The sequence below is a fragment of the Melanostigma gelatinosum genome (genome assembly GCF_949748355.1).
Source record: "Melanostigma gelatinosum genome assembly, chromosome: 23".
Classification (NCBI taxonomy): Eukaryota; Metazoa; Chordata; class Actinopteri; order Perciformes; family Zoarcidae; genus Melanostigma; species Melanostigma gelatinosum.
Genome location: NC_136656.1, coordinates 8,768,568 through 8,786,822, shown reverse-complemented (window position 1 = coordinate 8,786,822; position 18,255 = coordinate 8,768,568). Strand labels below are relative to the sequence as shown.

The 18,255-nt window shown below is 42.4% G+C and overlaps 1 protein-coding gene across 2 annotated transcripts in view; it reads left to right on the top strand.

Annotated features, from left to right (window-relative positions):
* Positions 1 to 2,633: 2,633 nt before the first annotated feature.
* usp53a (ubiquitin specific peptidase 53a) overlaps positions 2,634 to 18,255 on the top strand; it is a 30,121-nt gene continuing 14,499 nt past the window's right edge. The window contains exons 1-9 of one of the 2 annotated variants that reach the window (XM_079295371.1): positions 2,634 to 2,954; positions 9,401 to 9,856; positions 10,331 to 10,423; positions 10,629 to 10,763; positions 12,304 to 12,414; positions 13,153 to 13,235; positions 13,496 to 13,580; positions 13,789 to 13,935; positions 15,425 to 15,574. In XM_079295371.1, coding sequence (XP_079151497.1) covers positions 9,713 to 9,856; positions 10,331 to 10,423; positions 10,629 to 10,763; positions 12,304 to 12,414; positions 13,153 to 13,235; positions 13,496 to 13,580; positions 13,789 to 13,935; positions 15,425 to 15,574 — 948 coding nt within the window. In that variant the 5' untranslated portion in view covers positions 2,634 to 2,954; positions 9,401 to 9,712. The remainder of the gene's footprint in view (positions 2,955 to 9,400; positions 9,857 to 10,330; positions 10,424 to 10,628; positions 10,764 to 12,303; positions 12,415 to 13,152; positions 13,236 to 13,495; positions 13,581 to 13,788; positions 13,936 to 15,424; positions 15,575 to 18,255) is intronic. The other variant, XM_079295372.1, reaches the window with a different exon arrangement.

Below are 18,255 nucleotides of genomic sequence, written 5' to 3'. Positions count from 1 at the left end.
TGGCACAGTACATTTGGGGTGAATTGGAATTTAGCTACCCAGTGACCCAATCAAGATCATCAATGAATATATCGAACAGACAAAAAAAAAAAAGGCATCGACAAACCTGGTGGCTGTGAGAGTGAGAGAAAAAGCAACATAAAAACATAAAACCACATTAAAAGTAAACTTGATCCCTCAAAGTTGACATGTACGAGTTTTGTTGTTGGTGCTGTTGAAATTCTGAAAAGGTCAACGCAGGCAAAGAGAGGACACAGGTTTGTCATTTGAGCTGTGTTTATCCACCGTGTTCAGCAGACCTCTTGCTGTTCATTGGGTCTTTCTCAAGGTGAGAAGTCAGGGCAACGGCACCAGCTCTCAGCGGGGCATTGATACTGCGTGCACTGTCTCCTTGCAGAGCTGGCAGAGTCTCGCTAATTCATCTTAAGGTAAAATGCCCTTCATAACAGCGTTAAACTGGTGTAGGATCAGTGGTTTTGCTGATTTGAGTTCAAGATCTCATATTCAGTAAATTATACAAATCATCTGATTGAAGCTTTCTTTGTAAGTACACTTGACAATTAGACTTATTGAGTGGCAAAAATGAATCGCATCCAAAAGTCAATGAGCCGCTATTCTGCAGAAGTCATTCAAAGGGCATGACAGCTGGGCAATGATGGGTCAGTCCAATGATACATAGTCATTTTTTTTTTACTTTTGGCTCAGAGTAAGGCAGAACTGCTGACAGGGCGCAAATTGTCCGATTCAGCGGCTGGATTGCAAGCTATCCACCGAGGTCAGAGAATAAAAGTTTACATTTGTGGAACTTGTTAAAGACCTGATCTGTTCGAGCCGTCTGGTCCATCATTTACAGGGGTGTAAAAGATATTCAGTGGCAGCATTTCAAAGCAAGGAGGCCTACAGCCAGGGTGGGAAGGCACAGCATCACAATGTGAATCTTTATCTTTGTCGGCTCAGAGCACCACACTGATAACAACTTTTTTTGTTCACTGAGTTATACAAAAATTAGCAATAACAAAATAAAAAATAAAATATATATATATCTTAATCTCAGCCCTCTAGAATGCCTGAAGGTTGGCTGGTTTATTTTATTATAGTATAGGGTTACAAGGTACGTTTTTACACCAAGATCATTGAAGCTCACATCCCTCAAACTGATTATAATCACACTCTCAACTTTTTTATATTTTAAGAGGAAGCATTATATGTCCCTCAAGGAAATGTGTGGGGAGGGAAATGGCATTGTCTCCTCAATGGGCCCTTTCAAGTACTTCCTGGGGAAAGGCTGAACCACTCTGATACACTGTGACACTTGATCATTGCGTATACAGTTTCCTCAGCCTTAATGAATGACTGTGACGATTTTTTAAAAGATAATTATTCCTTTGACACAAACTTTGTTGGACATATCTGATTTTAGGGTTATAAGGTGACACAACACATGACTGATATAAAAGGAATTCTGAATTTAAGAGTTTCAAAGACAAATGACCTGTGGAAGGAAGAGCGCTGGTAACAAATATTATACAGATCCCCCCTCCATAGCAATCAGACAACAGCAGCCTGATTCTCTAAAAAACATGCACGCTTGCATGTGTAATCAGTCATGTTGGCTTTATTAAAATTGCGTTGGACTGGATAAATAGCGGCTCCGTAAATAATGACCATATATTCTCATTCATAATCAGGATAACCCAGAGTCGTTGCATCAGTTAAGATTTGTATGACCTATGGTAGAAATGTTTTGGGAAACAAATGACTGAAACATCAAAAATATAATTCATGATCTCATGATATATCCATATAAAATGCCCTCTCTTTTGGAGGCAATCCAAACTACTTATTTTAATGAATGTAATCTTTCCAAAAAAAAAAAAGTGGTCAGCTTTCTGGGGGCCTTGAGCCATGAAACACGATAGGGCTGTGGCACTCGGTAGTCTCTTGCTTCAAAAAAAAGGGGGCGAAAATCTGTAATTGCACATCTCTCTCATTGCTTTCTTTATATAACAGGATCAGGCAGATGGTGTTTGGGTAACAAGAGCCTTACATCACTTCCCTCCGCTCTCACTTGTTATCATAATCATAATCATCATAATCATCAGGGTGATACTCGTCATCACGCTGTTGGGGTTCAGTCGCACAGTACATGTTAATAATCACCCCTCAAAGTGTGTGTAGTCACTGACCACCACACTGCTGCAATGCATACTCCATACACACTGCGTGCAGATATTCGATCGGTAGTTTTTGCATCCCTCGATGCAGGAAGAAAATATATTAACTATATATATATATATACATATAAATGATTTTAAAGTGATTTTTCCCAGGTTTCGAAAGACAAGGTGCTTGTAAAGAAATGTTTAAGGTACAATGTTGCAGTTGTAAAGTAAAACTACGCAATGTTGTGATCTAACTCTAAACCCCTGCACCATAAAGAAACATTATCGTGTCTGCCAGTGCGTGTGTGTGCGTGTTGCTGTGGCGTACAGTAGCATGGCAGACTGCAGTAAATACACTGTTGGAGAGGCGGGGTTTGACATCTCAGCGCTGAAAACATCTCTAATCCAGTATTTCAGGTGCCGAAGTCGACCGAGCGACCATTGCTCACTACCGCCGCGCATCAGCGAGCTGCAGCAGAGCCGCACGCCTCGTGAGGAAGATAGCGCGAGTGGACCGAGACGGCTGCTGTGTCCTAAGTGGGATTTTTCTAAGAGAAAATAAATACTAGAAAAGCCAGAAGTTTCAGCGGCGTGGACGCAATACTTTCTTTCGTGAGTGGCGGTTTAGTTTCCAGCGCCCGTCACTGCCTTGAAGTAACGTTACACGTGAACCAGCGACTCCTTCGGCTTCTCAGTCCCTCCCTCCTCTCCCCGAAACTCCAACGGAAATACTTCAACTCTTGCTCTCACTGGAGGATTTTACCGCACTTCTGGTTATTTTTTCGCTCCGAGGTGAGTCGCTCTTTATTTTGAGTTTGAGGCAGTTCTTCAAACTTTTGCTGTTTTTTGTTTTTGTTTTGTTTTAGCTGCAGGACGTGAGGCGGAAATGTAGTTTCACCTGGAACTCAGGTAAGTCGGAAACCAGGTAGGCCTAGCATTAGCTCTGCTTCTCGTTGGTCAGGTAGCTTTAGTTAGCACATGTATGAAGTAATAAATACAATGTGGTGCGTAAACAAGTAAAACACCACAATACCTATCTATTCATTTGTATGGTTCATTTCGATTTACAGGCAGATCATATATTTGATTTTCTTTAAAAGAAAGTCGTCCGTAGTCTCATTGTTGTGGACAGCTAGTTAGCTACGTGTCCGGTTTATCATTAAATATTTAAAATATGTATCTTGCGCAACGAAAACGAGGCTTAAGTGACTGCTCACCTCGTGTTCACTTTGTATTTTCCCTTAGTCTGTTAAAATGTGTATTTACTGACTCAAAATGTCAGCTTCCCTTTATCTTTGAAGGTGTTCACTTCACGATAAACAAGCACAGTGTAAGCTGACCTGCCAAGGCTCTCGTGTTTTGGTTGTGGACTGAGGTTTCACGTTGCGTAATTCTTGCACACCATTTTTTTTTTTTTTTTTTTTAATATTCGCAAAGAACATTCAGAAGTTCAGAGGAGAGCCTCCTTTGCTGACTCTCGTCGCGTGCACTTAAGTGCACACATCTGGTAGAAGACCCCCACGCAGCACACCTCAGTCCCATACGCACAGTGGTGATGAAGCAGTGAGATCATCAGCCCTGTAGACATCATGCACACTCATCCTTCATGTTGAGGGCTGTGGAACATTTCCTTGAGGACTGAGGTGGTGAACTCTGTGTGGAGGCATGCTGAATAACCAGTTTTGACAGTAAACCTTGTCTCGCCACTTTGTTTTGTGAGCGCGTGGAGCAAGAGTCCTTTTCGTGAGTGTGCAGTTATTAGGTATTGATGGCTCAATTTACCATGTGTGGATGAAACCATTAATACGATTTAAGGAAGCAATTGTAAAAGTTGAGAGGAGGATGTTATTTTTCAATCAGATTCTTTGCAGTATGGGATCCTGGAAACCTGTGTTCCCCCTCTTCCTTCTGTAATCATGGGTGGCTCAGCGTGGTGTGGGTGACCTGTTCAGTTTCACAAGGTTGAATGCGGTCACCCGTGTGCTGGAAAGCGGCAAGCCTTTGAGCAGGAAGCCCACACAGGAAACGACCGCTGCATTGTTGCCTGAAGGCTTAACCCATGTCTGCAGTCCGTAGGGAATGTTACAGTCCAGTTTCACCGTTTCGAGTGTTTCAGCACGCAGGGGTCCTGTTTTATTGCTTCTTCTCTGTACATGCAGGGGGCTACTCGTGCTTTGCGTGTTGTCAGACGCTAGTGTGTTTGCCCAGTCCCAACTTTTAATTAAAATCAACAGACTGACGGAAGAACTGTGGAAAGCCTAAATGCATCAAATCATAGCAAATTAGAACATTGTGTCGACGGTGGAGAGGAAGTGAAGAAGGAAAGAAGTTTGTCAGACACTTGGAAGGAAAACTTCTAAATACTTTAGAAGGAAAACACGGATAAAGTGGGAGACTGTCATCTGTGAGAGTTCTCTATACAAATGTGACTTTGTTCCTGTGTTCACCATATACGTCAGAGATCAAAGAATTGTGCATAACTGCATCCGAAATATATATTTTTACTCTGTCGAATTTAACATGGAAAACAACCACATGTTAATTGTCAAGTTGTAACAGTGAATGATTTTACATTTAGTAGGATAACTAAGATAAGTACATTTTATAACAAGTTCATGTAGCAATAGGAGCAGTGCAGCATTTGATACATTTGGATACCTTTTCATAGAATTAGTTTGACATAAAAGTCTGTATCTTAAAACATTGTTGTTTGTTTGTTGCTCTTGCGATGCTGTAGTTTAATTTTTAGAAACTATGTAATCGTATCAGCCAGCAGTTTAGATACACAAGTGTAGGTGTGAATTAGACGGCAAAATATATGTTTTCCATTTTACAACTTTCATAGGTCACAAATTGTCTCATCCTAGCTCCAAAATGATCTGTCTGACGGTAAAATGTAATTATTTACACGTTTCTCGTTGTTTAAAATAAGATATTAGAATCCATTAAAACTCAAAAAATAGAGGATGAACGGATGCACAATGCTGTGCTACCATGGGAGCCGAAGTCGCTGTTGAACGTGGTCTCCAGTAAGGAAAAGCCATTCATCAACAGTGAGTCAGAGTTGAGGAGTAACACGGGGGAACGCTCGGTTGTCACGTGGGAGGATAATTCACCCGCTTGACGGAAAGATATATTGATCTGCATTGAGAAAAAGGTCGTGCGGACATCAATTTATCTTATAGTGTCTCAGGAGTTGTAGAGCGTTGTACCGTGCAGTGGGGCAAGTTGTGTTTTATTTAGGAAAATGAGGATTACAAATTTATTTAAAGGCTTTGTATGAGCTATAAAAAAATGTTCTGCATTTGTGGTGTTTGAAAGGACTGATGTAGAGAGAATTGCCGGCATCATTCTGGGTAATAGGAAGGGAACCTGTGAGCTAAATTGTTCCAACAGAGGCCTCGTCACTCTCTTTGTGCTCCACGTGTTTCCATTTTCACATCTTACAGACATGTCTCGATTGACCACAGATTGATTCATCGACTATTTTCATTACCATACGAAGGCGATCAATTGAATCATTCTTAATGAGGCTATCCATCAACAGATCACTAACAGATCGATTATAGCAGCGAACATGCCCACCTCTTGCCAAAGGTGCTGATGCACAGCACACTCTTTGGCTGATTGCTCCAAGGTGCTAGCCTTAGCATCGTCCGTATGACGAGGGAAAAAGTTACTCCTGGTCCTTGCCTGACAAGTCTGAGCAAGCCTTTGTTTATAAAGGAAGACTGGACTTCCTGCACTGGTGCTGCTGAGAAGAAAAAAAAGTGAAATTACTTTTTTTTTCTTTTTCTGGCTTCTTAAAACATTCTTTAGCAAGAAACTGCTCCCCACCAACCAACTATCCGGTGCAACAGCTTTTTTTTAGCAGTATTGGTAATAAATGGAATAAACAATTCTTTCATGTTTCATGCTATGTTGTGCAGCCTGTTGCACTCATATTCTCTGGAGCTGCAGTGATAGAAGAGAAGATGTATCTGTGTAAATATACAGTCATTGTTTTATAGACTAGGTGGAAAGAGTATTCAAGTTTTCCCACTGTGCAGGGGTTATTTTAGTAAAAGGATAAATGTCTAGACAATGAAAATGAGTTGAAGCACTTGATGCTTGTCCTGTTGTTAAGTGATGCTTTTTATTTTTAAGTATGGTGCTTTGATTTTGTCTGATTTACCCCCTTGAATTTAACTTTTTTCTGCAGTCATGCCGTCACATGATTTCATCTTATCTCACCCACACGCTGCTTGATCTTACAGTGTTGCATTCGATTGAACCCCACTTCATTGAAACCCAGACGTATCTGGGCCATTTGTTACCCAAGAAGTATGTCAAGATGTCTTTGCTTGCATTGGGTAATGACACAAACCTGGCTTGAGGACAATATCGTGACCAGCTGAGTCATTTTCTCCACTTAGGTTTATAAACAAGGAGGCCAATACATCACATGGCTGCATTCAGTTTCAGTCAAGTATGAGGGATCTGTTTTACATTTTTTGAGAATTGGTCTTTTCTTGAAAAATCTTAAAACAGCAGCGTATGGGATACAGGAAAAACGGCTTCATAGCCGCCATGCTCAGACGATGCGCGTCGGTATTTCCAGCTCTTCACTTTCTATCTGCATACCTCGCAGTGTGTGTGCCACTTTAACCTCTCCGGATTGTAACTCAGCCAGTCCATGTCTTTAAATGTGCGCCAGTCCTGCAGTGCGGAAACTGCATGGGGGCCAGTCACATGATGTTGTCAGATGAAAAGTGTCATGCTTAATCTGATACGCCCGGAATGTAGTTTTAGTTTCTTGTGGCGGAAAAACCAGATGTGGCAGAAATGTTCTCCTCTGCAATAGTCTCGTATCACAAAGGGAAATGAAATAACGGTGAAAGTTTGTTATTGTCAAGTGAGTGCAAACATGTTAAAAGGAAAGTATTATATTCAAGAGGTAAAAAAAATGATACTCTTTGCCCTCAGGTAATCTTTTCAAGAGAAAATCATGTCATTGAATTGTAGTCAGCAAGTGCCAATTCTGCTCAGACTAAAAGATCGTTCAACATGAGCGAGCCTGGCAGATTGTTTTTAAGTGGACCACCGAAATGCAACAATATTTCTAGGACCAGAAAGGCAGGGCCGTGTTTGCTGGTTGTACCTGTTTGTGGGAATTGTGATGTCCTGGAGTGATTGAGCTCTCTTAAAGTGATAGTAATAATTGCTAAAGTGCAATAATTATACATTATCCTTTTCATTGAAATTGTTGCAGGGGTATTACTATCACTTTAAGAGCTCAGTCACTCCGGGACAAGAGGTAGAATATGAAAATAATGGGTTTAAAGAAATACAGTTTTTTATTTCGTGGATACTCTGTATGTGCCAGGACATGTCTTATGATGAAACATACAAATAGTACCGACACGTTTGGGCATGTGATGTCGTGAGTAAAGGTGGGCCTGAAACTAATCCAGAAACGGCAGCTCTTAAGCAACTGTGAGCTTAAGTGATTGCTTTGGAATGCTGATTGCTGTGGAGTCCAGAGGCAAAGACCTCAGCCTGTTTACTTCATGGCTGTGAACTATACGCCTAAGTACTAAACTTCAGGTTGCACCATTGACTTGCTGTAAAGGTGACATTGTCGCAACATCATCAGCCATTGTGGATTCCTGAAATACCAGGATGGAAATGCTGCCCGACTGGTTTTGGCTGAAACTTTTTGTGCTTCTGGAGGCTGTCGCAAGAGGGGAAGTTTCATTGTTTGTGCAAAGTAGGGCAGTATTTGTTCTTGTCCTCACACTGAATCACAAAATGTTTGCGGTTCATTCTTTAACGTTGTTTTTTTTAGGTGTCTGGGCCTAAAAGAGGCTGAATCACCATGGGTCACACACGAAACCCTTTGCTCATTTTTGCTGAAAGTACATTTGCTTCAGTTTTCCATAAAGACGCACAAACACGCTTTGTATAATTTAGAATGACATGAAAGAATATCCCATACAAATCTTAATAAGCACATTACAACAGACAGGCCGTGGCTGTGTATGTCCCCCTTGGGGCATTTGCTATTGCACTAACCTAGACACTGCTTCCACTGTCTCACTCAGCACAAACATATTCACCCGTCAAACCTCTCAAAGACTGGGTTAAGCGCTGCTTTAGGATGGTTTTAGTGGAGTGCAAGCTCCGTGAATTGAACTGCATCTGCAACGGTCTGTTTATAATGTCCGCCACTGCTCAACTCTTGTAAGAAATAGGTCAGGCCAGTATACTCTTTTGTAGTTAAGTTCAGAAAAGAATGACAATGCCAGGAAAACCGACAAAATGGCACACAAAAGAAACTTGAGGCACTGTTTTATTTATGGTCATTTGAAATCCTCAGGTCACACATTTCTGTTTCAGTTTGGCGTCACATCTGGAGCTGCAACTGCAAACTTGACTGCAAACCCATTGCAGCAGAAGATTAATCAATGGCGATTATGATAAAAAAACATTTTTTAGATGCAAAGTAAACGTATATAACATGTTCTCATTTACAATTTCTCAAACTTAAGATGAAGACCTTTTTAATTTTCCGATTGTTGTTTTAACAACTTAACTTTAGGCTGTGGTTACTACTGACAAGTATTTCTCCTTAGTTTTATATCGACTTGAGTCGAATGAAAAAATACCAGATTAATCAATGACTAAATTAATAAAGTTATTGCATTCCAGTCAAATTGAATATTAAGAGGTTGGGAAGATCAGTCAAGACGTGTCAGTAGTGACAGGAGGCCTTTAATGTTGGCGGTTGCCTCCTTTCTTGCTCTTCTTCGCAATAATCATGCACATATCGAAAATGAATATGAGCTAATTGTAGTTACCGTGTTCAATGCAAGGCCTGCTCCAGGTCAGCGTTATCTTTGTTTCCTTTAAATGTCTTCTTGGCCGTCGTCATCTATTGTTTGGTAAACTGAAATAATTCTGTCTGAATGTTAATGTGCAACTTCAGCTGGGGCCGCCTTTAGTTTGACACGGCCCCAGTGCAAAGGGTGTTTGTAAAAGTTAATATGTAAGCTTTGTTGACATCTAACCTCGGTTGAGCAGAGATATGGAGACTGTAGTAGTAGTAGTAGTACAGTCCAGGAACGGTCATTTCTTGACGACAAAATGTTGTGCGGTGAAGAGAGTGAACATACTAGAATAAAAAAGCAGTAAATGATGATAAACTCCATGATGTCAGCTGAAATCTAATTTAATCTTGTTTTCTCTCTCGAACACAGCCCAGCCGTGTTTCCTGTGCGGCCTGGATCAGTCCTTGCTATGGATGGACCTCTGAGAGGGACCATTGAGTGCAGCTGCACATCTTGAATAGCATCAGGACCATGTGGCAAAATTGTCTCTTCTGACGCCGTTTGTGCAGCGCCATCGAGACTGCAGGATGACCGTGGCATGCAACTCCGTAGTCAAAACACATCTTATCATAAGCATTAGACCGCTGATTATCAAAGGCTTCCCAAAACAAAGACTTGGATTTTTTTTTTGTTGACTTTTTTCAAAAAGTCAACAATCCCCCCCCCCCCCCCCTCTATCCAATGGCATGGGTCAAGTTCTTCAGGAAGCCGGGGGGCAATCTGGGGAAATCGTACCAACCGGGGAGCATGCTGTCTCTGGCCCCCACCAAAGGACTGCTGAACGAACCGGGCCAGAACAGCTGCTTCCTCAACAGCGCTGTGCAGGTAGGTGTGTCCTCTTGATTTGGTTGTTTTTTGGCTGGATCCAAGTCAACATATTGCATAATGTTCAAACTGATTACAAGGAGCTCTTTACGTACGTAGACTTTTTTCTTCATTTGGCACCTGCTTGTTTACATTTTTGGAGCTGTACACCATGTACCACCCTCTATGACCATTATTTATTTTGAAGCTTAGTCACTGTCTTGTTTCTGACTATTGGTCTACCGGCGAGTTAGTTCCTTATTGCAGACAGACCCACGGTGAGGTCACTCTTCGGTGACCGTGACTCAGAGGGTGAGACAACCGATGAGCTGGTTGAAGAGGATCATTTCCTGCGGCTTTTCTTTCTTTCCCCTCGCCCACTCCTCATCCTCATGACCGTGGAGACTTAGTTCTGATGTCTGATTGCCATGTGTAACAAAAACACAAGTTCTATAGTGTGAAGAATCAAGGTAACATCCTCTTCCCCTTGTGTAGGTACTATGGCAGCTGGATATCTTCAGACGCAGCTTGAGACAGCTACCTGGACACTTCTGTCTGGGAGAATCCTGCATCTTTTGTGCTTTAAAGGTAGAATACAATCAGTGGCTTTTTATTTATTTTTTATTTTTTAAATGGGAGCTTGCATTAAGGTTTAGTTATTGTTTGTCATTACGAATGTGCCAACTGTTTGGCTCACATATCCAGACTGTGTAATTGAGCAGCGAGGGTGACACGAATGCTTTTAACAAAAAGGAAAAACATGTGCAAACAAGTTGTTGTTCTCTGTCTTCAGGGCATTTTCTCCCAGTTCCAGCACAGTCGGGAGGGCGCACTGCCCTCTGACAACCTGCGTCACGCCTTGGCAGAGACCTTTAAGGACGAGCACCGCTTCCAGCTGGGCTTCATGGATGATGCCGCAGAGTGCTTTGTAAGTTCCTGTGGCAACGCGTCTGTCCTGTGGAGGGAGACCAGTGCATAGGGAGGGAGGGAGTGTGTGTGTGTGTGTGTGTGTGTGTGTGTGTGTGTGTGTTACCCTGCCACACGGTTCGGGTAGCACGCTTGCAACAAACTGTTTGGCGAGGTCACTGAAAGAGCTTCTGTCCCTTCCCTTCCCATCAACCCCTGCCACATTGCCGCTAAATATCATCATGACCGGTTATATAAGCACCGGAGTTGCGTTTGAAGCTCTCTGTTTTGTGCGACGGTATTAGGCCCGCATCACTTCTGTGCCTTTTTTGAAGTCGATTTTTACGCATTCCATCTTTTTTTTACATATCAGTTCCAGTCTGTCTGCTCTTCTTGGCACAACCAAGCATTAACTTGAACCATCAAATATAGAACGGATCCTCCAGCTTTTTTACCCTTCATTTTTAACCATGTTTTCTGTTGTTCATCCGGCTTAATTCGTTTTTCTTGTCACGCTTTTGATCAGATTTCATCTCTCCTTCATTGTTTATTCACAGAGGAAGTCCAATTACACTGCACTGGATAAACAAAGAGAGAGAAGCTAATGTTTCTTGAACAGACGCACTGTACTATAAGTAAACACTGGGCTGCACACGTTCAAATGAGAAGTTACTCACAAACGTAACACACGATGAAGATAGGAGCAGAGAAAGCAACTTTGCTGCTTTATTTTGTTTGTTTTGTTTTTCATGCCTCTGTTCCCGTGATGGCTGTGGCCAGAGGCGTTATGTTTTCGGGTTATCCGTCCGCTCCCTTCTCACGAATGTGTTATCTCAGAGACGCGTGGAAGGAATTTCATTACATCTCGCACAAACAAGGCTGAGCAGATTAGAATTCGGTGGTCAGAGGTCACTGTGGCCTCGCAGAGCACGTTTTTGACCATGACTCCAGAATTCATCAGCTAATTCTGACGATTTCACATACATTTCTAACAGACATGGATGCAAACTGCAACTTGAATTCTAGTTTCTTTCTTTGCCTGCCAACTCCCCACACTACAACTCAACAGCAACTGTTTTCTTCATAGTTCCTATCTTCTATAGACTATCTTAATTCTTAATCCCACGCAGATCTTTGCCCTTGAGCATTCACCATGTAATGCATTGGCAGCAGCGTGCGAGTGCACAATTTATGTGAGGACTTGGCCAGTGTCAGATTAACTGGCTGTGAAGTTGTGCCTGTAACCTTTGCAGGCCTACCCTGCAGCCTTAATATTTTATAAACTCACAAGCACTCCATAGAAACAGGTGGGAGCTAAATTGCAGGATCGCTTTCTCTTTAAATGTCTTCCTTCTGCTGTCAGGTTTACAAAATGGCTAAATTTGAACCATTGCTATGAAACGATGTGTCCCACTGCACTGCAGTTTTGCTCTCGGGGATACCTTCATTGTAGTAAAGATAGATAAATAAATAACCTGTGGTGCTTGTAAAGAGGTGGTTTTACTACAACAGTGTAGGAAATGGTTTGTCCCATACCTGATATATCTCCTTTTGTGTCACAGGAGAACATACTGGAGAGGATCCACCTGCACATTGTGCCTGAGGAGACGGATGCCTGCACTTCAAAGTCTTGCATCACGCATCAGAAGTTTGCTATGACACTTTACGAGCAGGTCAGTATGGTGTTAAAAAGCATAAGAACTGATAAGACTGTTTGTTTGCACAGCCTCGACAGTAATGTGTGGACAAGCATTACACGCTGGCCAATGTTCGGATTAATCAGCACACCCACACACACACAGGTACATGAATCACTGTCTGAGACAGTAGAAATCCAATCCGTCATGGTTTGATACTGGGTCGACCCAGAGGAATATGGAGGGGGTTTCTGGTCCGATTCCACAGTGCAGCACCACCACCAGATAAATCACAGATGGTGTACCAAAACATCCCAGCACAACACCACCCTTCCTCGTGGCTGCGATGCTCATCGCTGACTGTGTCCCTGTCCCAGACCAGTTCTATCGCTCAATCAAACTGAAAATATGCCTTTGGACTAAATCCCTTCGGGGCACAGTCTGTGGGTTTTGTTCCACCTAGACTTCAGAGCACCCAATCAGGCAAATATTACCACGCCTAATGAGGATTACTTTGGTCAGAGGGAGATTGATAACTTCATATATTAATTAATTAGAGTTTGACACTACAAAGCCCACAGTTCATAACTGATCACAAGGAAAGCAGCAAGGCGAGTCCTAATCTCTTGCCACAGTTTATATCAATTCAGTTTTTTGTTTTGTTTTAATTCTTCCTGACTGTGACTATTTCTGCTCTATTTCATGCCGACTTGATAATTAGTCATTGACAGCAGAAATGTGTGCTTTTTGTCTCCGACTCCCTCCCCTCTGCAGTCCGTGTGCCGTAGCTGTGGGGCATCCTCCGACCCGCTGCCGTTTACAGAGCTGGTGCATTATGTCTCCACCACCGCACTCTGGTAAGGCACAGGCGACATGAAACTTTCTTTGCTTCCCCGGCGGCATCTGTCCGGCTCCACTCTTGTTTTTCGCTTTTCATGTGGCTCTGTGCACATTTTCACAAGGCCGTGACTTTTCTTTTGCTGACGTTCCCCACACACACACACACACACACAGCTCCTCTCCACATGCCTTAATCTTCATTTGTCTCTGTCTGCCTTCCTCTGCCACGCTTGTTCGTTCCCATGCTTCTGCTGACAATGCGTCTCATCTTTTTCAGTCAACAGATGCTTCAGCGCAGAGACGAGTCATTTGGGGAACTGTTACAAGCAGCGAGTACGATAGGGGACCTTCGTAACTGTCCGGTAAGTGGCCTATGCAACGTGTTTTAATGAGCGCATTGTTGTTAATGCACCCGTGTCCTGCAGAAACCTGTCATCCCTTCATCATTCTTTGGGAATGTAGTGATTCTCAAGTATTTCGTTAGAGATATCTTTACTTGGTAATTGGGTGAAGTTACTTTTGGGTAAAACTAGCCTTTTTGTTTTATACGTCTTTGTCCTTCTCCTCCAGAGCAACTGTGGTCAGAGGATTAGGATCAGACGGGTCCTCATGAACTCCCCAGAGATAGTTACCATCGGCTTCGTCTGGGACTCTGACCAGTCAGACCTCACAGAAGACGTTATCCGCTCGCTGGGGCCTCATCTCAGTCTTTCTGCAGTGAGTTTCCTTTAACCAACATTTGATGTACATTTTACACTTTGGTATTCTGTTTTTTTAACTTCTCTCTCATATTTTCGGCAATTCCAGCAAGAAAGTTGACGTACAGCTAGACCATTTCATCTCTCTGAAATTTTCAGATGAATTCATAATTATACAACAGGATATGGTTCGGTTTGTCAGTATCATTTTGGAAATTTGTTCACTCACCAGCTGCTGTTTCATCACTTTTCTTTTCACGTTTAGGGTCAGTTTATTTTTGTGCAATAGAACATATGTGGGGATTTATTTCTCTGTAAGTCGGGGCCGTTGCGTAAGCGGTCAACACCCAATGCCCAGTTGGCCAGCGCCACTGATCAAAAAGCCCCTGCTGGCCTTGGGTCAGCTTGTCAGAAAGCCCCTCCCCTCACTTCTGTGTTGTCTGAAGCGTGTTTGCGCATGCCTGTCTGAGGGAACACATGGGCTGAATAGACATCATTGAGACGGGGATAAAACGTGTGTTCAAGACTGCTTTTGTTGCATTCATAGTCGCACATTGTTGAGCACAAGTATGTGCACAACTCCTTGTCTGTCCCTGAAAGCACATCTTCACACACATGAATATGGTACGGTTCTCTGCAGTATTCACATGAAATATGTGTAAGAAATTGGCACACAACTTATTAAATATTTGTCAGTAGTGCACTGTGTTGGATGAACTTTACACGCAAAAAAAAAATCGATAAGTGAAGTTCAGATTTGTACAATGGCCATACACTGCACCCGTTGCACAACTTCTTCATTGGAGTGTTCAACCCGTTTATTTGACCGCTTCGTCTTGGGCGTTTCCAAAGCATACCAACAGAAGAATCTGTCAGAACCCACCCGCGCCCCCTCCCACCACTGTTCCACAAAGGCCTTAATTCATTAAGGAGCGTTTCATTCAACTTTATTAGGCGTTAACGTGAGCCCTCCACCCCCATCGTTTGCTTTGAAAGCCATTGTTTGAGAGAGGGAGAGGGACACAGAGAACTGGCTGTGCTGGAAACATGGGCGGGAGAAACAAGAAACCAACACTTTCTCCATGTGTCTGCTGAATGCAGTACGCTTTATGTTTTTTATATCCTTCTTTTTTTTTATCTTGCTGATATTTTTCCACTAATTTATGAAAAAAACAAATCATAAATTACCGCTGTAGGTTGGTATTCAGGCAATTAATAAGAATACTGTGGACTACTGTAGAATTAGTCTAGATACCTTAGTCTAGATACCAAGTTCTATGAGGGCGCTGATTTAAACCAGCACTTATTGGTAATGATTGTAAAATCAATGCCGGTTAAATTCCCTCAGACCTTGATCTATAAACAGATGGAGAACTAGCTACCAATTCCTCACTTGCCTGCCCACTTACTACAGTGTTGATGCCGATGATTAATTGTTCCATACATACATATATATATACTCTAATGTGTGTGTGTGTGTGTGTGTGTGTGTGTGTGTGTGGACACAGCTCTTCTACAGGGTGACAGATGAGCATGCCAAAAAGGGAGAGCTGCTGCTGGTGGCGATGATCTGCTACTCCAGCCGTCACTACTGTGCCTTTGCCTTTCACACCAAGTCCTCCAAATGGGTCTTCTTTGACGATGCCACGGTGAAAGAGGTGAGACAGTGCGCCCTAGCGCTTGAATTATTTGTCAGTTTGCTGAATCGGTTCAAACACGGAAAAGTAAGCGACTATTTTGGCGATCAATTGATCAGAATGTACAGAAACCCACTCACTGTTTTAACCATACTCTCGACCTGGTTCTGACTTATGGCATTAACATAGACGATTTAATAGTCTATCCACAGAACCCTCTTCTGTCGGATCATTATCTAATAACTTTTGAATTCTTACTAACTGAGTTTACACCGTTAAGCAAGAGTTACTACACTAGATGTTTATCTGATGGTGCCGTAGCTCAATTTAAAGAAGCGATTCCGTCTGTATTTAACTCAATACCATGCTTCGATGTGACAGAGGACTCCTGTGCTAACTTTAGTCCGACCCAGATTGATCATCTTGTCGACAGTGCTACAAGCTCACTGAGAAGGACACTAGACTCTATTGCTCCTTTAAAAAAGAAGTTGGTAAAACAAAGGAGATTCGCTCCATGGTATAACCCTGAAACCCGCAAATTAAAGCAAACATCGCGAAAACTTGAAAGAACATGGCGTTCCACTAACTTGGAACAATCTCGGTTACTCTGGCGAGACAGTCTTAAGACATATAAGAAGGCCCTCCGTAATGCCAGATCAGCTTATTACTCATTGTTAATAGAGAAAAATAAGAACAACCCCAGGTTCCTCTTCAGCACTGTAGCCAGGCTGACAGAGAGTCACAGCTCTGTTGTGCCGAGTATCCCTATAGACCTCAGTAGCAATGACTTCATGAACTTCTTTAATGATAAGATTATAATTATTAGAGAGAACATTAATAATCTCCTGCCCTCGACCGATCTTTCCACAAATAGAGTAACCTTAGAAACAGCTGTAAACCCTGATATATGTTTAGATGGCTTTACTCCCATCGACCTTGACAAACTGACTTCAACAATTTTTACATCTAAACCGTCCACCTGTCTCTTAGACCCTATACCGACTAGGCTGCTTAAAGAAGTGCTACCATTAATTAGCACAACTTTATTAGATATCATCAACCTGTCTTTAGTAACAGGTCATGTACCACAGTCCTTCAAAGTAGCTGTGATTAAACCTCTTCTTAAGAAGCCCACTCTGGATCCAGAGGTGTTGGCCAACTATAGACCGATCTCGAACCTTCCCTTCCTCTCTAAGATCCTTGAGAAAGCAGTTGCAAATCAGTTATGTGACTTTCTGTGTAACAATAGTTTATTTGAGGATTTTCAGTCAGGATTTAGAAAGCATCATAGCACAGAGACAGCTCTGGTAAAAATAACTAACGACCTTCTAATCGCATCAGACAAAGGACTCGTCTCTGTTCTTGTTCTGTTAGACCTTAGTGCTGCGTTCGACACTATAGACCACTACATCCTGTTGCAGAGACTGGAACATTATATTGGCATCAAAGGAACCGCACTGAACTGGTTTGGATCCTATTTATCGGATCGATCTCAGTTTGTTTATGTAAATGATGAAGCCTCAATGAGGACCAACGTCAGTTATGGAGTTCCACAAGGTTCTGTGCTTGGACCAATCTTGTTCACCTTATATATGCTTCCTTTAGGCAATATTATCAGAAAACACTCTATAACCTTTCATTGTTATGCAGATGATACTCAATTATATATATCGATCAAACCGGACGAAACCAACCAGCTTGCTAAACTGCAAGCGTGTCTTAAAGACATAAAAACCTGGATGACCTGCAACTTCCTGATGTTAAACTCAGACAAAACTGAAGTTATTCTACTAGGCCCAGAACACCTCCGAAATCAGTTCTCTAATGATATAGTTTCTCTAGATGGCATTGCGCTGGCATCCAGCAGCACCGTCAAGAATCTTGGAGTTACCTTTGATCAGGATTTGTCTTTCAACTCTCAGATAAAACTTATTTCTAGGACTGCCTTTTTTCACCTACGTAATATTTCAAAAATCAGGCACATCCTATCTCAAAGCGATGCAGAGAAATTAGTTCATGCATTTGTTACCTCTAGATTAGATTACTGCAATTCCTTATTTTCAGGCTGCTCTAATAAGTCTCTTAAATCTCTCCAGCTGATCCAGAATGCTGCAGCTCGTGTACTAACAAGAACTAAGAGGAGAGATCATATTACTCCTGTATTAGCTTCTCTGCACTGGCTCCCTGTAAAATCTAGAATAGAATTTAAAATCCTTTTACTGACCTACAAAGCCCGAACTGGTCAGGCTCCATCATATCTTAAAGAGCTTATAGTACCATACTGCCCTACTAGAGAGTTGCGATCCAGTGATTCAGGGTTACTTGTGGTTCCTAGAGTCTTAAAAAGTAGGACGGGAGCCAGAGCCTTCAGTTATCAAGCTCCTCTTCTGTGGAACCAGCTTCCCGTTTCTGTCCGGGGGGCAGACACACTCACCACATTTAAGAGTAGGCTTAAGACTTTCCTCTTTGACAGTGCTTATAGTTAGCGCTTTATAGTTAGGGCTGGCTCTGGCTTGCCTTGGACCGGCCCATGGACAAACTGGTATAGGCAAAAACTACAGGGGGACTTCCTACACTGAACACCTCTCTCCTCCTCTTCTTCACCTCCGTCTGTATGCATTGATGTCCCATTAATGCTCATTACTAACTTTACTTCTTCCCCGGAGTATTTGTGCTTTCTCGCCTCACAGGATGACCGCAGT